This window comes from Rhineura floridana, chromosome 1 (assembly GCF_030035675.1).
Source record: "Rhineura floridana isolate rRhiFlo1 chromosome 1, rRhiFlo1.hap2, whole genome shotgun sequence".
Taxonomy (NCBI): domain Eukaryota; kingdom Metazoa; phylum Chordata; class Lepidosauria; order Squamata; family Rhineuridae; genus Rhineura; species Rhineura floridana.
In genome coordinates, this window is record NC_084480.1 from 219963472 (window position 1) to 219987122 (window position 23651).

General features: G+C 43.4%; 1 protein-coding gene across 1 annotated transcript in view; it reads right to left on the reverse strand.

Moving 5' to 3' along the window:
- Positions 1 to 23651, reverse strand: part of KIAA0319 (KIAA0319 ortholog) — a 46632-nt gene that overhangs the window by 7368 nt on the left and 15613 nt on the right. The window contains 12 exon segments of the mRNA XM_061593537.1: positions 904 to 1042; positions 1492 to 1643; positions 3067 to 3215; positions 4335 to 4467; positions 7212 to 7335; positions 9373 to 9601; positions 10848 to 10976; positions 11080 to 11176; positions 12214 to 12301; positions 13782 to 13879; positions 17775 to 17873; positions 20393 to 20585. Of these exon segments, the coding sequence (XP_061449521.1) occupies positions 904 to 1042; positions 1492 to 1643; positions 3067 to 3215; positions 4335 to 4467; positions 7212 to 7335; positions 9373 to 9601; positions 10848 to 10976; positions 11080 to 11176; positions 12214 to 12301; positions 13782 to 13879; positions 17775 to 17873; positions 20393 to 20585 (1630 nt within the window).

Below are 23651 nucleotides of genomic sequence, written 5' to 3' on the forward strand. Positions count from 1 at the left end.
TACCAGCTGATCAGGAACTCCCTATTGCAGCCAAAAAAGTTGCTTTCAATGACTTCCAATCAGCTGATTAATGCTGACAACACGCCTTCAAAGATAGCTTTGCAGAGGAAAAATGTTCATTTGCAGATGCAGTTTGAATCCAAACTGTGTCTGCAAATGGCCAACCCATGGCTTGCAGTGAGCCACTCTGAAGTTGTCACCTGACATCATAATAGCATGTGATTGACAGATGAGTGGCATCATCTGTCTGCCAAAATGTTCTTCCAGTGATGCTGGGAGGTTGGAATCTGGCCTGCTGACCAGTAAAGGTTCCCCATCACTGCCTTATATAACAGATTAGCCCCACCATTCCATCTAACACTGTGACACTATCACTCCTCCATACCTGCTACTCCCAATTGCCACCATCAAAACTGTATGGCACTAGCGTACATGTGATGTACATTGTCATTAAGAAAATATGGTGGTAAAGACTAGGGAGCCTCCAGCCATTATGGAAGCACTGAAGAATGTGCCAGCAATAGCAATGAGAGGAGAAAAAGTTTTAACTGAAGAGTGAGAGAGCTACCTCTTGCAAAATGGGTTTTAAGCAGTATCATCACTCCACCTGTGACTGGAGAATCCAGGAAATAAATCATGACTTCTGATAGGACAGTCCTTTATGTCTGCTTTAGGCACCTGCCTTGAAAAGTAATGGAGATTCAAAACAATGGAATCAAACCATAAAATTTTTAGCATTGATGGGAAAATTGCCAATGAGTTACTGAGCCAGTGTTTAACATATGAATTGGTCACCTAGCCTGACAAGATCTTTGTTGTACTCTGCTTGTAGAAGAAGAGGGCAGATTTGGGATGAACATAGATCATAGCATATGCTGTAAATGTCCTCTTAAAATATCATACCAGGCCGTATTTCCACAATAGCTGTGTCGATGTCTGAATCTCCTTTGCCATCGGTGACTTTCAAGTGAAAATAATAGCTCCCTTCTACAAGATTAGTCAACTGCAAAATGGCCTCATGATCCGAGCCATGTATCACATCCTGCAAACATAAAAGTCAACACTGCTTCATATTCATTTTTACCCGAGTCCAGTGATTTTATAACTATCCACCACAAATTATCTTAGAACAGCCATGTACATAAGGTCAGGGGAGCTGAACCTGTGGTCTTCTACATGCTAGATTATAGCTCTCATCATCCATTGCCACTGGTTGTGATGGCTGGGGCTGATGGGATCCAGCAACATATAAAGGGTCATAGGTTCCCCACCCGTCATATAGGTGGCGGGTGTATCTTTAAACCCATGAGTTTGGTTTCTTCCTATTTTAAGGCTGAAGAACGAAGACTCAAATCGACTTGCCCAAGGCTACTCAATTTGTACCTGGATTCAATGCCATGGCAACAATGCAAATAAAGCATACACTGACAGAAATACATTTCTCTTTTTAAAAGATTCAATGTGACTTCATTAAACTATGAAAATACTTACTCCAGCTGCTGGGCTCTGGCCATCCCGAATCCAGAGATAAGCCACAATTCCTTGGTCATCAGTAGATTGTGAGCCATCCAAAGCAATAGAGTTATTGGGCAGAACAAGGATATGTTTGCCACCTGCATGAGCCTGGGGTGGATGGTTACTTTCTAAACAATAAAATTGTAAGAGGGAGAGTTTTGTTTAAAAAAGAAAAGAAATTACAGAGTGAAAATGGATACACTGCCACAAATGTTTTGCTCAATTGAAGAAAATGCTCAGAACATGCCTATGATGTGTGTGAGGGGGTGTCAAAATGAACAATGAAATAATTTATTGTCCTTTTGGCCTAATACTGCATCCTCTGCCAGCAGAAGCACTTTCCCAAAACTTGCTACCTGACCATTCAATTGAAGTTGCCAGGGACTTTCTGCATGTAAAGTATGTGCTCTTACATTCAGCATTGCCCATTCCCCTTGGCTCCTTCAGATCTGTCAACATTTCCAACACAACTGTGAGTCACTAAAGTCTCCCCTAGAGCAGTGGAAGGCAGACCAATTTGTAGTGGATGACATAGTGCTGACAATCTCATACAGAATAATAATTATTTATATATTTTTTAACAATTTAGAATAAATTTAGAATAATTTATTATTTATTTATTAAACTCTTATCTCGCCCTTCCTCCCAGAAGGATCCCAGGGCTAGGTAGATGTAGTCTGCTCTTGCACAGCTTTTCTTATGTTCTTAGGCAAGAGTGCATACTCAATGTCGCTTAAGATAGATTTGTTTTGCCTCAACCGTTTAATGTTTATGAGTATGCATATTCAGTTTGTAAGTTTAAAGCAGAAGTGGGACCTGCAACAAAATGTTGCAGTGCAGGGCTTTTTAACCTGTGGTCCATGGACTTCAGGGGGTCTGTGAACCAGTCACCAATTTTTTCCCCAATTTCCTTCTTGTTACTTCAGAAATAATAGTGTGTGTGTTTATGTGCATTTTTCTGGAGAGTGGACCGATAGCTTTCATCAGATTCTCAAAGGGGTCCATGACCCAACAAAGGTTAAGAACCACTGTTGTAGCATATAGGGATGGAGGAGGATTCCACAGAACTTGCATTCCAAAGGAGACTCACCTGATTTGTTCCAGGTGGCTTATATAACCTCACTTTGATCCGATTCCAAATCTGCAGTCTTGTGGAATCTCATTACAAGGTGGTCTGAGGACTTCAGTGCTGCCTCTCCAGTTTTAATCCATTTTACAAACTCCAGAAGTCAATCAGCCCTTCACAGCCTGCAGGGGCTAGTGCATAGGGCTTTGCATGTTTTGAATGGAACAGAGCCAGTTGCCTGAGAGCAATGGAATTTGATGATGCTCTGTCACTCTCAGAGGGAAACGTACAGAGAGGAAAATGGCCACCTCCATGTAAAAACTGACTTTGCTTTTCTGATATGTTTTTATATATGGTTATATTGATGAAATCACTATATTATTTCCCATTGCTTTGTTATGGTTGTGAGTTGCCTTGCAGTCAGCTTTGTTGTTGGGAAAGTGGCAAACAATCAGATCAAATCAAAATGGGGCAGTGAGCCTTACCCTCCTTAACAGTCACAGAAATTGTGGCAGTGCTACTTAGTCCTTGAATGTCTTCTACGGTCAGTCTGAAATGGTAAGTTCCAACCTGCAGACCTGTGACAGTTGCTATTGCGCTACTGACATTTTCCATTTGCAAAGAGCTTGGCCCGCTGCAACAAAGCAAAAAAAAAAAAAGCTGTGACTCAGAATCCAGATTCACCTCAAAGTTAAAATAAAAAGGACTACTGTAGCAAATAGAGCAAATTGGAATAAGCATTGTCAAAGCTTCAACAGAACTCTTTCTCGCGCTGAATGAGAGAGCAATGCCAACTGCAGGGATTGGTGAGCACTGTACAACTCCTTTAAGTTGCTTCAAGTTAGCAGGACCAAACAACAAACCTATAGCTTGACAAACCATTTTAAATACTGTCAACATTTTCATATTCTACCCATAGCAATGAGGCTCTAAATGATACTCACCTGAGGGCCTGAAATGCACTTGCAAACCTAGAAATTAACAGAATATTTCAAAGAGTGGCAAATTCAAAGGTTTTTCAGAAGTCAGCTGAGTGGCCACAGAACGCACGTCGAGCCCTACTTAGCAGGAAATCATCTGCATAAAACATATGGAAGACATTTGCAAATGCTAAGCATGAGATTGAGACTGCAATACTAAACATGCTGACAAGGAGGTAAGCTCCACTGGACATAGTGAGACTGAGTAAAGATTATGTTGCAAGTGTCTGACATCCCACCTACATGACCCTCTCTAGACACATCATCATATATACAGATGGTGGAGATGTAACTCCTCTTGCTACACTTCCTGGTCAGAACAATAATATGATAGGAATCAGAGTGGGAGATAATATGAGGATGCCAAGAGAACTGAGATCTTTTAACAAATGGTAATCTCTTGGAAAAGTAAATTTATCCCCAACTGAATTAGGAAAGTTGTCCCATTGTCTTACGACTTTCTTCCTTTGACAGTGTGAATGCAGCAAAGGTAGTCATTATTAGCATTTTACCAAGAGAGCAGCATTTTGCATGAACAACCCTAATGCATATAAACTTGGATTCTGTATAGTTAACACAGAAACTAGAAATTAAATTAGCTAAAAGGTTTTCTGTCGAAGTCATTTGGACCAGCTTTCTCTGTTTAGATGCCTGACAAATACCTTCCACTCCACTCCATCCCCACCCCAGGCTTTTCAAGTTCCTTCCATGTAACTTGGTAGGAGTTACTAGGGTGGCCCCACCAGAGAAGCTCCTCCACCTTTACAAAATACCTAATATTTTCCCAATGATAGTAAACAATGCCTAAGTCATCAGTGCTCATGCTTCCATCAAGAATAGTGCTCTGGACAGGAAACATCAACTTCTTATCTGGGCCAGCCACAGCTGTTGGAGGGCTATTCTTTTCTGTAACAAAACAAAACTTGCTCAAAATCCAATGTCTCTTCTAACCAGTAACTTACGAACATTATCATCTCCCTCCAAGCATCAAAGGATTCTTGGCTCTTTAATACTAGTAAAGGTACTAGCAGTGACTTAGCATATCATTTGATCCACATTTGCCTTTCATCCCCTGTCCTGGTCAGGAGGCGAAGGCAATGCAAAGAGCAATGCAAAAACACCAGGCTTGCCCTCTCCTAATAAACAGATGGCATCTCATAGTAATCTCCAGAGGTGTATACTGAGGCAGAGCAATCCCACTGTCATTACTGTTCTGGCCAGCAGGAGACCAATCGCAGGGGCAGAACGAGAGACAATTGTCCAGTCAGATTCCTCACATGCAAGCAGAATTATCCTGATACTGTCTGTAGTGTCCAGGCTGCTTTGCAATCACTTTTGCAATCCGCTGCTGTTTCCCTCGTCCGCCATTGCTGGGCCGGCTTCCTCTCTCTGTTCCTTCTAGAGGGGCTTTTCCTGCTTTGTGTCTGTCTCTGCCGGTTTGGAGATGGGCATTTGCCTCCCATCTTTTCTCCTGGGCCCTTTTTAGAAGGCCAAGAAGAGAGAGGAGTGGATTTTTGCTTTGTGATTTATTAATGTATTTTATTGGATGTTGTAACTGCTGCTTTTTGTAAATTATATTGTTTTTATTGATGTATTTTTATATTTGTGTTTACTTTTTGTAAGCCGCCTTGAGGGCCTTTTGGCCAAAAGGTGGGGTAGAAATAAACAACAATGATAATGATGATGATGATGATAATTATTATTATTATTATTATTATTATTATAAGGAAGTTACAAAAGGTTCTGACTGTGCAGTTCTTCTGCCACTGCTCTAGACAAGCCATCTTTCACAGCAGTCCCTGACTACACTGGTCTCCAAGACTACATGGGTCTCCAAGGCAGGCTGGGTGCTGTGAGCAGTATTTCACACCAAGGACAGAGACTGGTCCGGCAGCCACATGTCCAAGGAGGGAAAGAAGTGACAGGCTGCCTTCTCTTGGTGGTCTAGAAAAAGCAGAAAGGCTCAATTTTTTTTTCCGCCTTGCCATCACTTGTCCTAGGAGAAGGCAGCTCAGATGCCTGCTCTTTGATTTTTGCAAGGGAATCAGGTTTGTCTTTTACAAGCAACCAGGGCAGGGAGCACAGGCTGTAGCTGGGGAAAGAGGACAGCAGAGATGCAGTGAGGTTATCTTTCCACCTCAGGATCACTGAGACTTGAGACTTAGTAAAATAAGAAAAGCTACTTTATTTATAGAAATACATAGTAGATAGAAAGGCATACCTAGTTCTAACTAACTAGCTAAGTTGGAGGTGCAACGCCCAGGTGTGGGAGTTGACCTCATGGCTAGGAGAGAAAGTAGAGAAAGGGTGTCTCCTCTCTCCGGGACAGTCGGAGAAGAAAGAAGGTGGAAAGGGCAGAAGGAGGAGGGGCAGGTAAGTTTCCCTAAAGATGTAACAGCTTAGTAGCCGGAAGGAAGTCAGTCAGAGCATCACAGGTAAAGGTAAACAAGCCTATCCATCTGGAGGACCCTAGCTCTATCTCCCTTCTGGAACATAGACAAAAGAACAAAACAGGAGTTGCTCTTGCCCCACTTTCAACAGAGAGAGCCTTTTCAGTTGTGGTGCCCCATCTTCAGACTGCTCTTCCCAAGGAGGCGTTATTAACAGCCACTCTTCTGTCCTTCCAGTGCCAGGCAAAGACCTTGTCATTTTCCCCACGCCTTTTAAATACTGGTTAAATTGCTTTCATGAGGCAACTGTGATGCTTCTGTTTCACTGCCGCTGCTTTCAGATGCTCAATTATGACTTTATTGCCCTTGTTTGTACAACTGTTCATCACCATGGGAATAATACTACCGACGGGCAGAATAGACACTTTCCAAATAAATACATAAACTGACATAACCTTCCTCTAATACAGCATTTCCCAACCTTGGGCCCCCAGATGTTGTTGGACTACAACTCCCATCAGCCCCAGACAGCATGGCCAATGGTCAGGAATTATGGGAACTGTAGTCCAGCAACATCTGGGGACCCACGGTTGGGAAAGGCTGCTAGAACAGCATTGATTTATTTCATTTATTTGTGTACCTCATTACTTAACCTACACGTTCACACCATTCAGAAAATTACAACTGAAACCTAGTGAAAATCATATAAGAAATAGATATGTGGAGGAGAGATCAGGTGGGGAGGAGCAGATAAAACAAAATTAAAAAACAGAATTTTAAAACACTGAACAGACAAAATAGAGGGTCTCCCACATATGAAGAATGATTCACTCTTCTAAACACGGAGAGGAGCAGCAGCAGGACAACTCTGGGCTCATCTAGGAGCAGGCATGCATGATGGCAGAAGCCCTGTTCCCCTTCTGTCTCTGGCTCTCACACACAAGCCACTTCAGTCATATACGGCCACGGTGGTCATGGAAAGCTCAGTCCTGCTTATTCAGGACTCACTTTTCCCTGCCTCCTTCCTTTTCCTTGGTCTCTCTACTACTGGATGGGGCATTTGCATGTGCATTCAGCTCCCATAGTCAAGCCTCTGTGGTCAACATATGCCCAAATAATGGAGGCTGGCTGGCAGGCAGACTGTTTTTCCTCCCTCCCCCTCCCATCTATCATTAAAGGTCCAATTAAATTTCTTAGCTGATGTACATAGACGTTTAACAAACAGCCAGATGAAGTCAAATATACTATACATCTGCTTACCCGGCTGGACAATCACAGTGACTTCTGCTGTAGCCTGCTGTTCAGCAGAATCGGTAACAGTCAGCTGGAAAGTATAATTGCCTTCTTGCATTGAAGATAACTGGAGATAAGGACTCCTCACCCCCTGTGTAATGGAGGTGGGGGAAGAATATCAGAAGATGAGACAAATGTTAATAGTATGAAGCATTCTATTATCCTAATACAGCATAGTACAGGATCAAATCATTTAGCACAATTATATCTCGGAGAAATTAAAATAGATACGAAATCTAAAATACATAACAAATGTCATATATACTCTTTCAGCTAAATTTCAGATTGTTAACTTATGCCAATACAGCATTTGCTGTTTAAAGAAGGAACACAGGAAGCTGCCTTGTACAGAGTCAGACCTTTGGGCTATCTGGCTTAATATCTGCACTGACTCTCAGTGGCTCTCCAGGGTTTCAGACTAGGGTTTCTCCCAGCACTACCTAGAGATGACGGCATAAAACACTAGTTCGAATGCTGTGCCTTGAGGAAGCTTTCACATCAAAAAGTAACTTCCTCACAAAAATGCACACCATCATCTTTTAATCTACCTAGCAGGCAGGTTTGCCACAAATCAATAGGTATGCAAGAGAAACCAATTATGATGGCTTTAAAGTAACCTAATGCATAAAAACAAATGCATTAAAAATACTGAAGATCTAACCTTAGCTTAAAAGAGGTAACCACTCACTTGCCAAGGATTCTCAATACCTCAGCACAGTCATTAACCAAGATGGAGACAATAGTCAAGAAATCAGAAGAAGGCTAGCACTGGGGAGGGCAGCTATGAGAGAACTAGAAAAGGTCCTCAAATGCTAAGATACGTCACTGAACACCAAAGTCAGGATCATTCAGACCATGGTATTTCTGATCTCTATATATGGATGTGAAAGTTGGACAGTGAAAAAGGCGGATAAGAGAAAAATCAACTCATTTGAAATGTGGTGCTGGGGGAAAGCTTTGTGCATACAATGGACTGCAAAAAAGAAAATTATTGGAACAAATTAAAGCAGAACTATCACTAGAAGCTAAAATGACAAAACTGAGGTTATACTTTGGACACATAATAAGAAGTCATGATTCACTAGAAAACACAATAATGCTGGGAAAAACAGAAGGGAGTAGAAAAAGAGGAAGACCAAACAAGAGATGGATTGATTCCATAAGGGAAGCCACAGACCTAAACTTACAAGAACTGAACAGGGTGGTTCACAACAGATGCTATTGGAGGTTGCTGACTCATAGGGTTGCCATAAGTCATGATCGATTTGAAGGCACATAACAACAAACAACACACACGGCCCATTTTGGACCACTGGTAAAGCCCATGAGGTCATGCAGTATCATGGGGGGGGTGGAGCTTACCACAAAAGCAGGTGGACATATACTCAATCATCTTATACAATGGGAGCATGAAGTACAAGCCAAACAAACTAAGATTCATTTTTCAATTTAGTACATTTATATCCCACCTTTCTTCTGTCATGGAACTCATAAATGAGGATTGAAGGTGGACCCTTATACAAGCACTAACCAGGTTGAGACTCGCTTAGCTTCAGCAAAGTGACAACATGTGCCTTTAGTCCATGCCCCCAAACTTTACATCCTTACATTCCATGAAGGGCAGTCAAATATGACATTAGGTTTCTGTCCTCTGCCACAATTCTTTCCTTTTTTACAATTCAATCATTATTTCACATCCACCTTAATATACCTACAATATTCTGCAAAACTTTGAATTCCTTGAGTGAACATCTAAGAAATAAGTGTGATCACCATGCTCAAAACTCTGTACTGTTCCTTTACAGAGTAATGGCTTGCTTAAGCACAGTGGGTTGGATCCAGACTTAGTCACAGCAGACCCACTGAAATCAATGGGAGTTTAGTTAGTCATTACTAAATTAAGTCCAGTGGGTCTATTGTAAGTATGACTAAGTCAGCCAGTAGCCGTTTTCCAAGTACAGGAAAAACTAGAAGAGACTAAGTGATTCAAGGCAGTGGTCATCATTTCCTGGGCACCACTGACTCTAATACAATCACCAGGCTTTTGCCTATTTTCACCAAGCACCGCAAAAATTCCTCTGAAAGATATTGGATGCAGGATTATGTTAGCAAGATGCTCTTCAGTTACCTGCATTGCTACCACTTTGCCTTTACTTTTGGGGCTCAGGGACCACTTATAGCTGACTATCTCGTGATCATCATTGCTCTGGTTTCCATTCACTGTGATGGTGTTTTCAGGCAAACTGATTGCCTGATTTGGCCCTGCATTGGCAATAGGAGGATAATCCACTTTTTTATTGACTCTCAAAGAAGCTACCGTGGAGTTAGCTGCTCCACCAGAGTCAGTGACGGTTAACCTAAAGAAGAAGAAGAAAACGTGAGTCATTCATGATTTTGAATGTGTACCGTTGTCTTTCATGCTCAAAATTCAGCTGGATTGGATTCTTCCACCTGAGGGGTGAGGAATATTCAGGAATATTCAGCCTGTGGGCCTAATTAGATCCATTAGGCCTTGGAGGTTGGCCTGCCAAGCCTTTGGTAGCAAACCACACCCACCTTCTCCACCCCTGATGTCAAGTATGATGTCAGGTGGGGAAAACGTCAAGTCGCAACTAAAAAGAACAGACAGGAGCACACTCTTAAGTGCGCTCCTCAATTTTCCTTTGAATCAAAAAGTAGCAGGTTTTGAATGTGGTACCTTTTTCTGTTGCCCAGCACAGCAATACAAAAAAGACACTGAATTCAAAAACTGCTGACTTTGATTCAAGGTAACAATCAAGAGCACACTGCCTTTGAATCACGAATAAAAGCCAGCAATGCAAAGGATCTTCCTCTGCAGCATGGCTCAAGCCTCACCTGCAAAGGAACAATATCCCTTTGGTCATCTGACATCATTGTGAAGTCAGGTGACTGACAGGTGGATGGCCCCAATCACCAGTTGAAATAGCACAGAGGGTGGGGTTCCTGTTCCCCACCCTATTCTACCCTGTTCTCCCAGGTAGGAAGCCATAACCTTTTCATTTTAGTTTTGATTACAAATGCATAGCTGGACAATATCTAGTCCTTGGGCCTATTTTAAATTTGGACCCTCACTGGCCCTAATCAATTTGAATCCAAGTGTATGGTACAATATTTTGCTCCCTGAATCACTTGTGAGAAAAGGCAGCAAAGCCTTAGTTCAGTATTCTGTGAAGTACACATGATCTTATTAGGCACATTCAAGAGAACCACAGTGTCAATGTAATCCTGCTTCTTGATGTGGATTCTTCAGGAATCACATTTGTTCCTTAGCTCCTAACCTGTACTGATCATCTCATACAATCACATTGTGATATTCTGCATCTGGGAAGATGCCAAATTTATCCTCCCAAAAGAAAGATCCAAACCATAAACCAGGGATGGGGAGAATCTGTCCCTCCAGATGTTGTTGGACTATATCTCCTATATCATCCATGGCCACTGGCTGTGCTGGTTCCCTCATCCCTGCTACAGACCAATGCCTGGAGAACAGAGTGGTTCCTGGATATCCCTCAATTGGCCATCCCTGACTTGGGTTGTGGCCCATTGAGCCAAACGCAGAAAACAAAAATATAGGGCACTCACCTGAAAGTGTAATTGCCAGGACTGAGGTTAGACAGATGTAACACTGGTGTATTAGCTGATGCCTTCTTTTCTCTGGGTGGACCTTCAATTTCTTCCCAGTGGTAACTCACTATTTTCGTCTCATCCATACTTTCAATGTTGAAGGGGAATACCACAGAATCATAAATTAATACACTTATATAACTGTGAGCAATTCTAATTATACTGCAAAACAGCAGCTGCTGCCTGGTACTTACGATTTCCATCAATGAAAACAGAAGCGGTAGGAAAAGAAATCTCCTGCACTTTGGGAGAGACGACAGCAACAGGCGGCTGATTTATTCTGACTGCTGCATAAAGAGGAGAAACAGAACACTGGGTTTAATTAAATAAAGCCATCCCATGCAACCCAATCATACTGATACAGCTTTGTGCTTATTCCACAACCAAAAAGCATTCACTGGTCACATAAAAGATTAAATACTTAATATAAGCAGTAGGCTAAAAAAAAAAAGATTTTGAGTGGTAAATAGACAAAAGACAGATCCATACCATACACTTAAAGCACATGTTTTTCCCCAAGAAATCCTGGGAACTGTTGTTTGTTATGGGTGCTGGGAACAGTAGGTCTGTAGGAGGAAATAACAGTTTCCATGATTCTTTTTTTTTGGGGGGGGGGAGAATGTGCATTAAATATGCACTGAATGTGTTTTAAATATATAGTGTGGATCTGCCCAAATTGATCCTTGTGAGTTATGATTTAGCAAAGCCACTTCCGGTACATTCCAAACTGGATAAATTGTACTGGGGGAGAGGTGTCAGAGGACCAAAAAAAGGAAGAAAAATTCCAGCTTCTTAAAAACATTTTTTAGGAAAGACACAACAAGGATGTTCATGTTTCCAATATCATGTTTTGTTTGACATGTGAAGCACCCCACAATGGAGGCCTACATACACTAGTACTTTATCACGTTTTATAAATAATGTGTCCAAAATAGAGGAGGGGTGGAAAGGGAGAGGGATGGATGCTCAGACCAAAATGCCCATGCAAGTATGCCAGTAATGCCCAGTGTTTAACATGGGCTAGAAGAGCCTAACTACAGCACAGCAGGAAGCTATTTGCCTGAGCAACTTCAGTCCTCCCTCTTTCCTTCTTCTTGTCTCCAAAGTGCTGGACTATAGAGCCTGAACAGGTTGCAAGAAAAGCTTCTCCTTTCTTAAAAACAAAGCAGGAAGGGAACAAAACTGTGAGATTAAAAATGTAAACCTTTTACAGCTGTTCACTATCTGATGAAATTCAGGACTGATGAAAAGTTTCATTTGTCAAATTGCATGCAGGTATGGAGGAAGAGGAAATTAGTTTTAACTGTCTGAAACACTGATTTACCTGGTTGAACAGTGACATTTACAATTCCTTCTCCAAATGCATTTTCAGCAGAAACAGTCACTTTGAAGTCATAGGCACCTACTGGCAGCTGTAACAGAGGGTTGTTAAATATATCTCAAATAACAGGTAGAACTTTATAAGGCACAATATGAATAATTCTAAGAAGCATGTGTCTGTTCGTATCGAGTCCAGAGTTAAATGTATGAGCACAAAATAGCATCTTTGTTATCTTCCAGAATTACTATGGGGCAGTGGGAGGGAGGGAGCAACTCAGAACACGATAGCTATGCCCTCCATAAGGATGAATAGGAAGGAAATGTAAAACACACAGTAAGCGCTGGGAATGGATGGAGTAGGAATAAGCAGGTCTTAGAAGACACCGGAACCAGACGGACTCTTAACGGATGGTACCATAACAGAAAAGCTCACTGACTGGCCAAGGTATGCCAGAGATGCAAAGTGACTTTGATGCAGTTTGGTTCGGTTTCATCTCCTATGTGAATAAATCAAACTTGACTGCAAGACCACCGATGACCCATGGTACAGTATGGAAGGACACACACAACTAGTGAAAGCAGATGCACTGAAAAGATGAACAAATTGGACACCTCTGTATACCTCTATATATGGGTTAGTTTGTAAATTGAATGTTACCTGTTTGTTGATTCTGTACAAACGATAAAAACAATTTTAAAAAAAGTCTGGAAGCACATCCGATAAGATGGACTATCATCATTATCTTTGGAGGTCTATAAGAATCCCTCAGACATCTAGTTGTCCACTGTCAGAGACAGAAAGCTGAGCAATATTTGGTCTCTCCCAACATGGCAGTTAAAAATGGGTGTCTGAAGAAGCCTTACACATGAGCAGTTGCTCACACTTGGGAGTTCCACGAGACTGGGACCCCAACTGCATGGGTGTCTCCATCATATGGACAACCCTTTGTATGAGCAAGCTGCTCAAAAGGTAGAAGATCCTCTTCAAATATCCACACTCAACATGTGAACATCAGCATGGGACTAGATGCACTCCTCCTTCAACACACGAGACCCTTCTCACGAGTAACACATGAAGAGGGATAAATAATATTCACAGATGGTAACAGGGAACACTGGAAAACACCTGTGTCCTTCAGGTGTTGTTGGACTACACTTCCCATCAGCCTGAACCAGTATGGCCCATGTTTAGGGATGATGGGAGTTATGGTCCAACAGCACATGGAGAGCTACAGGTTATACACCTCCACTGTAATGCGTGAAGCAGTGCTCAGAAGCATGTTCAACTTGGCACTGACATTGACTAAGCCAATAGTGGAAGCCAGGGCTAGAACAACATCACACTCTTAAGATGCCAATCAATATATTCTCAGGAGTCTGGCTTGCTCCCAACCATCATGGACTCTGCCCTAATATGGAGAGAAACAGGCCCATTGACAACAGCGTTTGTAACAGACTTGATTGCCTTACAGAAAACATCTCTAAAGCCATTATCCATAGTAGCCAAAAGTGCATTTCAGAACACCCTGCACTGAATATGAGTCAAGTATGACTAGTTGATGGCTCACTTACTTGAGAAAGTTTCAGGGTTGGGGTGTGCCTGCCCTCCATTTCACTGTCATAGCCATCAGGATGACTGATCAAGCTCCACTCATAACTATAGGCTGATTCTGGAAAGGAAGCACAGCAATTGGTGTTGTTTGCCTATTGGAAGAGAGATGTGGCCCTAGGTCTAGTCCACCAAGCTTTCATGGGATGGAGTAATGAAAGGCCCCACTAACTTCCACTGCATAAGATACGAGCTGAGCATTCTGCAGTGATTGCTCATGCAATTTATTTTTCCTTTCTCTTGAAGGACAGAAATTGCACATGCAGGCCCTCAACCTCTAACTCAGGTAGATATCAGAAAGAAGTGGCTGGTGTTATTTTATGAGCTTATAAGAAATGTGAAGGCCTGGGGGGGAACTGTCCTCCCCCCCCAATTTTTCAGAAAAAAAATAGGAAAAAAATCCCACTTTTTTCCACTTTTTCCCCAGACCTTCACATCTCTTCTAGAGCTTATATACTGCTTTTTGCCACAAGTTATCTCAAAGCGGTTTATATAGTTTGGCTCCTACAGTAAATCATCTGTGTGGTGGAGAGGAAGAAGACATGACACTGGTACACCGTGCGATGCTTGCATAAATATCTGAACTGGGTCCTAGTAATAGGAGACTTATGGCACATGCATGATCACACATGGCCCAGAGGACTGTCAACTGCCTCTGTTTCCCCAAATAGAACTAGCCAAATTGAGCAGTAAGATTCCCGTTCCGTGCCCGGGACCTACCGGGCAGAGGGACGAGCTTGCGGCCGCTGTCGATGTCCCGGCCGCCATCTTGGAAGGGATGCGTGCGCACACGGCGCGCTGGCGCGCCGTCGTGTGACGCGGCAGGGAGGCGGGGCGGCTGAAGGCTATTTAAGGCCACCCCGCCTGCTTCCCGCCATCCAATTCAAATTTCGGCGGCCGCAGCAGCAGCAGCTTCGGCTCGGCGCGGCACGGCACGGCTTTTTCTTTTTTTTTTTCTTTTTCTTTCTCGGCGGCAGCTTCGGCGCGGCTCCTTTTGGTCAGCAGCAGCTTCGGCGCGGTGCGGCTTCTTTGCCGGCGCACGTGGGCCTCCGGAGGCTTCCTGAGGCCAGGGTGGCTGGGCGGCAGCGAGCCCCCCCCCGGCCTCATTGGGAGACAGGGAGGCAGCGGCGGCTGGCACCAAGGCCTATGCGGCGAGGATCCTGGGGCAGTCACTACGAGGCGGCAGCACAGGATCGGATCCAGCAGCGGCGAGGACCACAGGCTAGGCGGTCTTTGGCCGGCAACTTTTAAATTTAATTATTAATTTTAATTAACGCCGGGGTAGGTGGGGCACGACCCCAACCATCAATCCTTACCACGTGCAGGGCAATTAGGCTCCCCTCCAGGATAATTGGGTGCCGGGAGGGGGTATTGAATAAGCAGGCGGGCCCCTTCGCAACGTCTTGAAATCACGTCATTTTGTAAGCGGGGCCCCTATCTCCCTCTAGTATGCCACCTAAGAAAGGACAAGGGGGGCCAAAAGGGAAAGGAAAGGCCCCCAGAGCAGGGGGGAGATGCCCACCCCCAGCGGCAGAGGGGGCAAGGAGTGGGGAGGGGCCACCATGGGCAGCCATATTAGCCAGGTTGGAAGCCCTAGAGCATGGCTCAGGCCATCCTAGTGCACCTCGGGACCAACCTGTGACAGGGAGGAAGGACCCACCACCCAAACGGTCTCGGGAGAAAACGCAGCGGCCAGTGAACAGTGCTAATGCAGGGGCTGTTGCTTCCATCTTAGCGCGACTGGATGTGCTGGAGGCCGGGCTCAGGGCTGAGGCGAGGACGCCCAGCATAGAGCCAGGCGCAACTCCCACCTTGCTAGCAGCCCCAACAATGCAGCCCGCACAAGGACCTTCGGCGGAAAGCACACAGGGTGAGTCCTCTATCATGCCACAACAACAAGGGCAGCGGCAGTGGAGCTGGGCCCCCTGGGGGCACCCCTACTGGCCCTTTTCCCCACCAGCGGTAACCGAGGGATATGGGCTGGCAGGGACCCTCGCCGGCGGGGGGGGAAGTTACGCCACAGCAGCAGCATCCCCTAAGGGAGGCCTGCGAGCAGGTCTGGCACCTCGCTGCTGGGACGGCGACGGAAGGAGGGCATCAGCCCGCCCTGTCTGCCAACCCCCCTGCAGAGATATCCGACCCCCTGGGATCAGTCAGAGAGGGGGCCATACCTTTTGGGGAAACGTCTGCCCCACTGGGTTTTCATCTTCTGCCTGCTACGAAGGACAGAATATGGAGGGGAGAGTATGTGGACCTATTCTCGCTCTTGTACAGGGAGCCGGTTGGGAAGGATAAGGATAAAGGGGAACATGCAGAGCCCGATAGGCCCAAGCGCCGACGGGTAGAGCGCTCTTGGTCTAACTGGCTGCCTGCATTCCTTACGTACATGGGGGTGGTAATACAGAGGCAGCCTCATAGGGCCTCGGTACTGATCAAATACCTCGATATCATATACCGGGGCTACTCTGAGTTTCAAGGGACGGCATGGCTGGACTACGACCAGGCGTTCCGTATGAGGGCGGCTTTTGATACATCCCTCCCCTGGGACAAAAAGGAGGCTGACCTGTGGCTGCAATTTATGGCACATTCTAGACCCATGGCAGGTGATAGGGCGGACAGCGGCCATCTCTTGGCGCGCCAGGCATCAGCAACTGCTTCCCGCGGGCCTGCGGGGCAGGGGGTTCAACCCCGCCTGCTTTGCTGGGAGTTCAGCTCACGTGGCCTTTGCGGTCGGAGCCCGTGCAGGTTCAGACATGAATGTGCCATATGTGGGGGCCCCCACGCCTGCACTAGCTGCCCCAGGGGCCGCCCCTTCAGGGGTGGAAACAGGGATTCGGCTGGCGCAAGGAAGACAGGGGCTGCAGGCGCAGCTCAGGGAAAGGGGCCCCAGCCCAATTAAAATTGCCGAGCTCCAACACTTACTCCACCTTTACCCCCTAGTCCAAGATGCCCAGTTTTTACTCGAAGGCTTCACAGTGGGTTTTCGGATCCCCTATTTGGGTCCCAGGCGACCTTTCATGTCTCGCAACCTTAAGTCAGTGGAAGGCATGGAATCAGTTCTGAGAGAAAAAATTAGGAAGGAAGTAGTAGCCGGCCGGGTTTTGGGCCCCTTTGCTGCACCACCCATCCCCTCACTCAGAGTTTCCCCATTGGGCCTCGTCCCCAAGAGGGCACCAGGCGAATTTCGCCTGATACACCACCTGTCCTTTCCACAGGGTGAGTCAGTCAATGACTTCATCCCAGCGGAGCTGTGCTCAGTCCGCTACACATCATTCGACTGTGCTGTGCGAATGGTCAGGGACTGCGGGGTTGAATGGCCAAACCTTATAAGCCAGCTAATGTGTGTGAATTACCGATAGTATATCTGGCTTTTAAAGTAAGCAGTTACCTATTTTTCACATCAGTGTAAAATGTTTTTGTTTTTTTTAAATCTATCATCTCCCCCATTTGTTCTTCCTGAGCCTTTTTCCTACACGTATGTACATAGAGCTATTAAACTTTGTTTGCCTTTGTGTAATGAAAAGTCAGTAATAAACGCAAAGTCTGTATTCAACATAAGCTATGCCAGTTGATAACATTTATGCAGATTTCTCTATTTTGTGTACATTTGTTGACTTCACAGATTTAATATTTGCATAATTTAAAATCTTATGAAAAAGAATGGGCCCGGCTCAGACAAAAGCAGCAAATCATGCTTGTCATTTCATGCATGTACCATGACTGACCTCAAGCTCCCAATTCTTCATGTGCAGGAGGAGAAAATAAGAAGCTTCAATATTTATTTTGCAACAAACCTGTTTTCTGTTTCAAATGAATATGGAAACTAGTTTGTGCAAACCATAGTTTATTCACAAATCAGGATATGCCTTTAGCAGACAGTCCCTACATGTTTTGTTGCATGAGGACTAGCAAACTGGTGTGTTTTTTTCTCCATTCCATTTGCATTAAGAACTTACCTGAAAGTAATGGTGTAACTACAAATGCATGCAATTCAACTTCATTTTCTGGTAAAGTTACTTGTTGATTATCTCCAGCCGACACTACGAGTTCTTTTACTGCATATAAATGGGAGGGAGAGAGTTGCTTTAAAACAATGTATTGAGTAAAGCTTGGCAAGAATCTTCTATCACTGAAATATTATATTAATAATAATAGTTAGGGACCGCTATTTTCTCATCAAGACATCATCATCAATTTGCAGTTTCAGATTCAGAGGAAAGATTTATCATCATCATCACTTGAACCATTAAGTTGCCTAAGGTACTCCTTAGGCAGGAATTATGCTGTCATATACCTCTTGCAGGCATTCTTCTCTTGAGTCAGGAACTCCAGGATTGACTAACTCCCAACACTCACCCACTTTCACTTTGTTTAAATCAAACTTTCAAGAAGGTCCACAAAAGTTACTAGCTGAAAAACCTTCTTTTTTTTTTTACACTAGCCTGCCTGGTAAATGTGTATCAACCATTTGTGGCCTAAAAAAGTGAAACAACCTTTCTAAAATTTCTCTCTACTAGTCCACATACATAGCAGAATGAAGTGGGAGCAAGGTGTGAGACTCATGAGGTACCATTTCAGAATGTAGGTCAGAGATCACTTTTTTCTATCTAATCTCTATATAACATTTTTTGAAGAGTTGAACCCAGTTTGCTTGGCGACAGACAGGTGGTGCTGAGAACTACAACCATGCTGGGTTCAAGGCCAGGGAAGGGGGGAAAGGGAAGGAAAGCAGCCAGCCCAGCAGACAGTGGGAGAGTGAGTGGGCGGTAGCCAAGGCCAGGGGAGCGGAAGGACAGCAGGAGCGTGAAGGGGTGGCAGCCTGGGTGGCTCACAGAATTGCTTCATGGGAGGCCTGGAGGTTGTTACTGTGAAGCCTCCCTTTCCTGCAGGGCATGGGGGAGGAAGGAGGGTAGGTGAGACTTGGCAGAAAGCAGGGGGAAGGATGAGGTGCCTTGGTGATCTAGGGCAGGGGGGCCTTGACAGAGGGGAAGGGGGGCCTTGGTGACTTGGAGGGAAAAAACCTCCCTGAAAATGGAATACAAGGATAGTTCAGAACCTTTCCTCTTTCTGTGATAACTTTTTACTTGCAGAGTTTTTGGAGGGCAGTATAGCACAGTGGGGATGGGAGTCCAGAGTCTGTGAGTTCAAATCCCCGCTCATGTCTTCTAGGCCAGCTAAAGATCACCCCCACAGTGAGTGGCTCAGGGGTTATGTGCCCTGCCACCTTTGTAGCCGTGGGCAAGCTGCATAGTCCCAAGGAGCCCAGTTGCCCCCCAGCTGGCAACTGCGGACAAGGAAGGGGCTGGCTTGTGCAGCTGTGGCAAGCTAAGTAGGCCCTAGCCAGCTGGGGAGGACTAGCCTCAGAGGTAGGCAATGGTAAACCCCCTCTGAATACTACTTACCATGAAAACCCTATTCATAGGGTAGCCGTAAGTCGGGATCGACTTGAAGGCAGTCCATTTTACATGTGAGAGTGTTAAATGAACAGTTCCACCCATGCACACAGTCTGAAATGGTACAGCCTACTCTTACCACCTACTGTATCTTTAGATCAAGGTCTCTGCTTGTCTGCCCAGAGGAAACTCTTTATTTTATATTATTATTCAGAAAGTCAAACATGATAATCCACTGTTAACAAAATACATTCCTTTCAAAGCTTATATTTCCATATTCCACTAATTGACAAAAGTCCATCTCTCTACGAATTTATTGGTTTGAAAGTTGCCACTTCTCCTATGAATCAAGTCTATGAATTGACCCATGTCTGCCATCTCTAGATATTTCCAACAGTCCCTTGCATTTAGATAGGATATGGATTTAGATATGGATTTTTCCATCCTATGTGCCCATACTATTTTTGCATAATTACTATTAAGAATTACAAATTATTAGGGATGTTCCTAGTCACATTGAACAACACCAGCATTTTAGCAAGTTTTTCTTTTCATTTATTTACTTACAACATTTTAACACCATTGTTCCATTTAAAATATCCAAGGTGATTTGCAATATGTTATAAAGCGCATTAAAAAAAACCCAACAATAATCAACAAAGCAACAGTTGACAGAAATAAAAGGCAGTACTACCGAAAATATATCAAAGGTTAAAAGCTGGAGATGGGGAGATCTGTGCCTGGCACTTAAAAGACATCTGTTTAGGTGAACCTCCCTAAGGAGAGAGTCCTCCAAGTGGAGCACCACAGCTGCAAAAGGTCCTCTTCCCAGTTACCATTCACCTCATCTCAGATGGCAACAGCATCCAGAGGCCAGCCTCTGAAGAAGACCTTTGTGTATGCGCAAGCTGAATTAGTCGATGTTCTCTCAAGCATCCAGGTCCCAAGCCACATTAGGGCTTCAAAGGATTCTTCTCTTCCTCACCATATGCAAGTAGCTAAATAGCTCTTTACAAGTTTGACTCAAACAATAGCTTAAGAAGTCAGCATTACTAATTTACAGCACAACTCTTATGACTGCTCAGAAGTCATTCCTATTGAGTTCAATGGTGTTTTGCTCCCAGATAAGTGAGGTTAAGATTGCAGCCACAGAACTTCAAGCCACAAAGGATTTACATTACCTGCTTTGTTGACAGCGGTGGGAAATGATGCTTCATCTGTGGCAGGGAGCTAGGTGGCAACAGTACTGATGGGAAGGGATGTGGTTTTGTCTTGCAGAAGATTACTCAGGTCTGATGTTCGAGTTTCTGCAGCAGAGGTGGAGAGAAATCCCAGGGTGTCTGAAGAAGGAGGATTATGGGAAGTTGTTAAAACCTACAAGATGAATGGCGGGAACATATAATTATTGTGAATATTTTCCCCCTCGTATTCTGATACACAATATTAACATTGTATTGGAAGTGCAAGTGCAAACTTCTAGTTGTTATAGAATCAGTGACATATGGGATTAAAAATATTGTACATTCCAAAGTCGCAGCATCAAATATTTAAGTACCTGGGCAACAAGATAACTGGGATTTTTCCAGCTCAGCTATATAAAAAACTGAAAACTGATCAGAAAACAGGATGGATCCACTGGAGATATATAAACATATGCCCCGTGCAAATTCTGCAGAAAAGAATTCCATCTATGACCAAGGAAAACCATACGTTGTGGCAATCACCAGGCATTCCCACAGCTTTATATAGGACCAGTAGTTACATTATATATGCAACAATAGGATAGATTCATATATAATAGGATATATAATAGGATAGATTCATATAGGGTAGACTCATAGGGTCACCATAAGTCGTAATCAACTGGAAGGCACATAACAACAATAACAATGGGATAGAAAGCAAAATGTTTATAAAATGCCTCTGATCAGACAACATCAATTTCCTGTCCTTCAATAAGACGAGCACAGTGAAATCTTATTCATTTGAATTGCCCAAAAAATATGCAGCATTAGGGATGGAAAGATCTGTCAGTCTCAGTTCTCTCCGTTTTTCATTTTTCCAATCTTAAATTCAGTTCTCCATATTTCTGTGGCAATTTGCAAAAACACCCTGAAAAAAATCTTTATGAAAATTCTTCAGCATTTTGGCACAATTTTCTCCTGATACACATTTTTGTATGCAGTTTCAGCTTTTGTACACATTTTTACAACATTTCTCCTGATATAATACCCTTATGCATATTATTTTCATTAATATATTAATTTCTATGTACACTTTCCCCTAATATATGCATTTTTGTCAACACCTTTTACTCTCAGTGGCTATCCTCTGCCTCCTCGGTTGCGGGCAGTATGCCTCTGAATATCAGTTGCTGGAAACCACAGTAGGGGAGAGTATTCATGCACTCAGGGTCCTGCTTGTGGGCTTCCCATAGGCATCTGGTTGGCCACTGCGAGAACGGGATTAGATGAGCCACTGGCCCGAACCAGCAAGTTCTTCTTATGTTCTTATTGTTTGGTTGGAGAACTCCTTTGCAAAACTTAGATTAGTGTGAATTTTGAAGGATGGCTGTGTTTCAGTTCTCACATTGTTTTGCTAAGTTTGAATTTATTTATTTATTTATTTATTTTATTAAATTTCTATACCGCCCCATAGCCGAAGCTCTCTGGGCGGTTCACAACAAGCAAGCAAAACATCAAAATACAATTAAAACCAATATTAAACAATTTAAACACATTAAAAATACCAATATACTAGCATACTAAATAGTAAAATGTAATAGGATGTGAAATGTTAAAATGTTAAAATGCTTAAAATGCCTGGGAGAAGAGGAATGTTTTAACCTGGCGCCGAAAAGATAATAATGTTGGCGCCAGGCTTGCCTCAGCAGGGATTCGATAGATTTGGCTTTAAATGCAAACTTTTGCCCCCATCTCTAATGCAACACAAGTGGAAAGAAATCAAGTACACTTAAAACAAAAGTATCATTTACTTAAGCTTTCCATATTTCACAAAGGACAAAGACTATTCTCGTCACAGAACTGTATAGCTCTCAGCATTTCATGGATAAAGGAATGACTATTAAGCTAATTTACAGTGCAGAACCTTTTGCATTCTGTTTCTTTTTTATGTGTCACATAGGTTGTATTTCATGGATGAGATCCATTGGCCAGTGCCAGTCCAAAAGTATTCTGTCGACCTAACAGGCCAGTATTTATTCAGGTTCATTTTCTGTCCTCTAGCCATTGCTTTTACCAATAGTATTTTCCCCTTACAAAAATATTGATATTAATATTGATATTTTAAAAGAATTTTTGATACTTTGAAAGGAAATATCAATAAACAAAAGGAAGTATTGATAAATTTATCTTTCTTAATATTGATATTTTAGAGGCAAATTGTTTTTAAAAAAATTGTTTTCAAAAATAGCCACAGAAAATTGCTGCATAAAAATCCGTCAATAATAGATAATAAGTGAATTAATGAAAAATTTGGTATAAAATCTAAACTGGGCGGAATTCTAGCACATTCCTATTGTATTTGTTTTTAACTAATTGTTTTTAGATGTCTTCAGCCTTTTAAAGGAAAGCTGGGATCAAAATGCTTTCAATAAATAAAGTTGATTAATCCAGCATTTTCTCTCTCAGTAGTTGTAGGTAGGGACAGAAAAAAACGTCTATTTCCAGGCTGTACTGTCTCACATGTTGATTCTTAAGTCTGTTCCATCCTATTTTCACATCAATCCTTGATTTTTTAATAGAACTCCATACAAAAATGCATATTTAAATAGTATATTATATACTATTTTATCACAAAATCTGCATTTTATCTCAGTATATGTATTTCTAAATCTATTTTATCCTATAATACATTTCTAATGCACTTTGTCACTTTTTTAAAGCTGAGAACTTTATCATAAAATCTAGAAAAGTGTGAAATCCAAATAATAATGTTCTAGTGTGTGTATTACTCCAGGAGGTGCAAATTAGGTCAGTTTGCTTTAAAATGCAGACTGAACAGAATTCTCCTCCATCTCTAGTGCAGGTATGGCAACAGCTGTTCCATGTTGTCTTCCCTCATGGGGCCAGAACTCCACACACACACACACACACACACACACACTGTAAAAGACAGGACAGACTGTCATGAGCCAAGCAGGGAAGGGGTGGACAGATGAGGGCAAAAGAGAGGATGAGGACTTGGACTGGGAACCTGGGGAGGGGGCAGACAGCGGAGTGGACTCACAGGGCACCCCAGCCCATCTTTGACAGCTCAGCCCCCTCAGCTCCTGACCCCCCTGTGGAAGCACCACCTGGCACACCTGACACTCTCCAACTGGACACACCGCCGCCACCAGAGATTCAACACGTCAGATGTTTCCCAGCCAAGCGCTGCCCAGCTTTCCACGCCCAAACTGACAGTTAGCAGCCCCCCTCT